Source organism: Nansenia antarctica (genome assembly GCF_963989245.1).
Source record: "Nansenia antarctica genome assembly, chromosome: 14".
NCBI classification, from domain to species: Eukaryota; Metazoa; Chordata; class Actinopteri; order Argentiniformes; family Microstomatidae; genus Nansenia; species Nansenia antarctica.
Genome location: NC_137684.1, coordinates 1,324,955 through 1,330,486, shown reverse-complemented (window position 1 = coordinate 1,330,486; position 5,532 = coordinate 1,324,955). Strand labels below are relative to the sequence as shown.

At 41.0% G+C, this 5,532-nt stretch overlaps 1 protein-coding gene across 1 annotated transcript; it reads left to right on the top strand.

Moving 5' to 3' along the window:
- Positions 1 to 2,636: 2,636 nt before the first annotated feature.
- LOC308170589 (interferon-induced transmembrane protein 5-like) lies at positions 2,637 to 4,575 on the top strand. Its single transcript, XM_080545393.1, has 2 exons — positions 2,637 to 2,877; positions 4,088 to 4,575. Exons 1-2 carry the CDS (start codon positions 2,722 to 2,724, stop codon positions 4,265 to 4,267), a joined length of 336 nt encoding a protein of 111 aa, XP_080401519.1. The 5' UTR covers positions 2,637 to 2,721; the 3' UTR covers positions 4,268 to 4,575.
- Positions 4,576 to 5,532: the final 957 nt, after the last annotated feature.

Sequence of the window (5,532 nt, the reverse complement as noted above, 5' to 3'; positions counted from 1 at the left end):
ATTTGTTGACAGTGTGCTACATTGCCTTTGGAAGTGATCAAATATTTAGGGCCTCACAGACCAGAGGACTTGATTCTGCTTCAGGCTGGGGGTTTCTCCACTTTTTCCAGACAGTGGAATGGCTGATTTCTAATTGTCTTGACTACAAGTGACCCATTGTTGTCGCTGTTCTGTTTCCCATGTATGCTTTTTGGTGGAAAACTCTGTTTAGGCATAAGCTGGATTCATAGACATGAAGCGTCTGTAAAACTGTGAAAACGTCCCATCTGAATTGGTCGCCATAACTTGCTTTTCTGTCTGTTTTGTACTTTTCTTTTCTGTCTGTTTCAAAGAGTTTGGTCTGTTTACGCTTTGAGTCACTGCCACTGTTTGATTACACAAGGACGAAAATATCCGCTTAAGAAAATATCCATATACGTGTAGTCCAGGGGCCTCATTTATAAAAAAGTACTTGAACGTCATCTTTGACTTTCACGTAAGCACATTTTTCTAAACGGACGTAAGCATTATTTATAAAACGGGCTGAGATGGTTTAAAGTTGCGTACGTGCTTCCTTCTATGAATACCAAATATACTTGGAATTGAACGCAGGTGAATGAGGTTTGTATTAACGCCCTGTGATAGCGGCTCAATTATAGCGGCTGAATGAAGTGCTATAATATAGGGTAGTCTGGAAGCGGGAGAGGACAGAGAAGGGTGGCTTCTCGGTAAGTTGCATTTGTAACGTTTGATCATGACAACTAACCAGGCAAATGCTTATACTCAGTAGGCTACTCAAGTTGTAAAAGAAAATCAGGGGGGATGGTGGATTTGATCATATGAGGACAATTTTAGCATCCCCTCAGCGTCAGTGACTTCAGTGTCAGTACAAATGTCATTGCATGTGTGCGTGCCCCCTCGCACCTTGAAATAGCAGTAATACCACGTTCATTGATAAATGACCGTATGGAAAGAGGGGAGGAAAGTTTTAGAAGGGGGACGATTTTGACTGTTTTCATCCCGCCTCAACTCGAGTGCTGCTTATACTGTAATAATATAATGGTCTTATTCTAATCAGGTGACATTGAAAACATGATTGCGAACTCCCTTTGCGAACTCCCAGACACCGGAGAAAATCCAGTATAATTTGGCCGGGCAAGGTCCGTTGTGGAACGCACTAGGCATGATGAAGGGGAGATAGACAGCTCCGGAGGGATATAAAGGAAGACTGAAATACAATCATAAACATCAGTTCCTTTTAAATCTTGAATTAAACTCATTTTTCGGCAGATAACAACATCGTTAATTTTATTACGAGCCACTTAAACTTCGCATGAATTACAGTAGGCAACGTTTTTCCAGTGCGGCTCACATGCCTGTAATAACTCCGCATAACCAGTAGGTAATGTGCGTAAGCAAATGAATACTCGACGTCGAGCTACGATCGTTTCCACGGTCAAATTGACTCACGTTGAAATTGTATAAATCACTACGTTGACGTGGTTTTCTATGTACGACACGGGTAAGATCAAAATTTGATCTAAGCACGTTCTATAAATGAGGCCCCAGGGCCTAAGACTGGTGGATAGATGATTCACTTACTTAGTCAAATGTATTTGTTGTAAGTCACTTTGGAATAAGGCGTCTGCTAAATGCAAAAAAATGTAAATGCAAATGTCATCGTTGTGGAAACTTCACACTTCACTGCTATTAAGATTAAGATCAACATCCTGACTGTTTGTTTCTCATCCACACCCACACACATCCACACAGAGACTGAGGTGCAGTGTGTGAGAGATGGTAGTAGATACTGTCTTCAGTTGCGCTGCAAGGGGTGGACATGTCATGGTGTGGGGCTGCTTCGCTGCAGCAGGGCCTGGCCAGCTCACCATGCAAAGTATTCACTCCACCTGACCGTTTCTACCCTCAGAGCCTACAATTGAAATATATCAACTTCCCCAACTGATCTACACAGCAACAACAAATGAATTATTCAAAAATAATTTCAGAAATTGTCTTGATTCGAAAACTGAGAATACCTGTTTACATAAATGTAGGCTACACACCTTGCAGTGACACTCCTGGTCAAATTATTTTCAACAAATGAAATTGAGTCCATCTGATTACAAAAATGATTACAATAATAATAATAACATGTATATGTATACAGTATAGCACCTTTCATACATGAGAATGCAGCTCTGTGTGCTGATAATAATAATGACAGTTCACACAATACAAACTACCCTTGTCTTTATAAGATACGTTATTTGAATAGGGATTCAATTATGCATTCTTTTGATCAGAACATCGCTACAAATTGTCAAAAAAGGAAAACCAGATGCTAACAAACTACCCATTCCCTGACGACAATAAGCATACCCATAACATGCTGCAGCTGTCACCATGCATGGAACTACGTCTCATGAATGATGGGGCAATGGATTTGATGTTTTGTAGTGTAGTTATGACCAAATCATTATAATGCATCATCATTTGCTGTACTGTACTACAACTCGTAAAATACTGCAGGATGTTTACAATTTCAAGGCCAAGAATGTTCAGATTACAGGAAACCCAAATTTTTTCCTTTTTTTCTTTTTTTTTCTTCCTCGACTAGCACTCCCTCGCTTCCACGCAGTTCAGTTAGAGACACACTTTGCTTCTACTCTCATCATCTCCTTGTGCCTGAGCCTCATCCAGATTCTTTCCACTTTTCTCATCACCTCCAACCTTTTTGCCATGGATAGTGAACTTGGAAACATGGGCCAACATGCCACCTTTCGCATGAACAACCCTGGTCCAATGCCCAGAGACCACATTATCTGGTCTATTTGGAGCATGATCTACTGCAACCCGTTCTGTCTGGGATTGGTTGCACTGTACTACTCTGTGAAGGTGAGCATGAGTTGTCAATGTTAGCATTGTCAGTGATTGCATTGGTTATGTTATGTCAAAGCCACAATCTGTAATTTGAAAAAACAACAATAAGGCAGACCAGCCACATGAAGCTGAAGAGGGGTGGGGCTGGAGGAATGTTGGCACTGTAAAACTCCTACAGTGGATAGAACTTTAGATGCAAGGGCATTCAGCTTTAACTCTGCAGGCTAGTTTCCTGGATGCAGAAGTCTAGTTATGCTGTTGTGCAACATGTTATTGATTGCATTGGTTAGGGTTAGAGTTAATGTCATTGCAGTGTTCCACATGTTAAAGGGTTAATATTATATAACCTTCAAGCTTTCTAATGGTTGTAAAAGACTATGCAGGGAACAGGGAGGGAACCTAAGATGGTGGAATTAATAAACACACAGTGCTGAGAGGGAATACATTACGAGTCAGTAATTAAGTACACACCACCGTGCCATAGGGCGAACAGGACATGGTAGCAATCAAGGAATGAGATCACTTGAAAATAATATTTCATTTCCAAACGTTATTAATTCCTCCTTGTTTTCTTTTGGGTGAGTATCGTCAAAGTCACAAATCCGTAATTAGAAAAACAACAAAAAGGCAGACCAGCCACAAAAAGCTGAGGGGTGGGGTTGGAGAAAAGTTGCCCCTCTAAAATTCGTACAGGAGATCGAACTTTGGATGCTCCTGGACGCAGACCAAGTCTAGTTATCTTCAATGTTATTGATTGCACTGGTTAGGGTTAGAGTTCATGACATTGAAGTGTTCCATATAATGGGTCAATATTAATATATGTAACAATCAAAGCTTTCTAATGGTTGTAAAGACTATGCAGGGAACAGGGAGGGAACCTAAGATGGTGGAATTAATAAACACACAGTTCTGAGCGGGAAAACATCATGAGTCAGTAATTAAGAACACACAACCGTGCCAACCGGGCAAACAACAACAGTTTAATCGATAAACGCGGTCAGGGAATGAGAATCAGACCAGCCACTTTAAAAGCCGAGGGGTGTGGTTGGAGAAATGCTATACCCATTACCCACTCTAAAATTCATAGACATATTGGGACACAAGGACATTCAACTTTCACCTCATCAGTCTAGTTTCCTGGACCCAGATTAATTAAGCCTAGTCGTGGTCAAATGAAGCCAGGACATCCACCGCCATCAGTAATGACGATGAATGTTTTGTTCAGTCCAGGGATAAGAAGGTGGCCGGGGACATGGAGAGCGCCAGGAAGTTTGGGACCAAGGCTCGCTGTCTGAACATCGCCGCCCTGATCCTCGTGATCAGTGTGGCCATCCTCTTCTTCTCCACCATCGCCGTAGCGTACCGCATTTTAATGAATTTGCTCATGTCATACAAACCAAAATAATTGATCTTTTGTATACGGCTAATAATGTTCCAGCTTTTTGCTTTTGGAAATGATAACAGTTGTTATATCAGAGATTTGGAAGGCTTAATCTGTTGTCCTTATATAGCACATATATTTTTGCATTTATTTTGGCAGTGTATAGCTAATAGCTAATGAACACATCTAATGCATCGAATGTTATTTTGTGTTAAGATTAGTCGTTTGGCACCTATTTTTGTATCCTTTTGTTTTCTTGGCATCGACGTCTTTCGTTCTTTCTGGTGTGCTCAAATAATAAAGAATTTTACACATGTACAATATGCCTACAACTGAAGCTGTTTATGTTCAGACATGAATAAAAACATGAAAAAAACTACTTTGATAGAGGTTAAGGCAAGGCACGTTTATTTGTATAGTACATTTCATACAACAGGGGCAATTCAAAGTGCTTTTACATGCAGCATTCCTTTTCCTTTTTCCACAAAACTCATCCACCCCCTGCTTGCAATTAGAACCAGACTTTGGTGATCGACTTCATATGCCAAACGTGGATGGTCCGGCAAGTTGAAAACACAGATATCATGACTTTGGCAAATGCAGAAAGCTGTAATCAGTGGAAATCACAGACAGAACGAATTCTGTGTCTGAAAGGGGTTCTACTTGCTGGGGTATCCACACACATGCGTGCGCAGTTACCTTAATAACTAAAGTCTGGTTTTAATCAGAGGCAGGGGATGGATTGAGCAATCTCATCCTGTTACTGTTCTCCAATGGCATTCACTTGCTATTAACAGTACTACATACTAAGTACATTGAGTTATATGGCCCAAATCTGGAATATCTGTCACTGGATTTATGGAATTACTAGCAGGAGAACACGACTGACACAAACACTAACACAAGAAGCATGAAAACACATCCGTAACCAACATACATACACAAATGATGATAACGTTGGGAAGCGGATAAGAAAAAAAAACAGCAAAGTATGCTGTTTACTAAAAACTGGTAGTTTATTAAAAATGCAGCCGTGAAGAAGTCAAATAAGGACAGTATCCCATCCCAGGGAAGGGAAGGGGACAATGGCAGGGGAAGGGGAAAGGGAAAAAGGAAAGGGAAGGGTGAGGAGAGATGGAAAAAAAGGGGAGGGGAGAAGTGAATGTTGTTTTCCATCAGATAACAGAACTACACTACAGTGGGAAAGCACAGTAGCTGTCACGACATCAACTCAGTTGGCATGGACATGGAGGATGGGGACACATGGACCCATACACACACACACACAC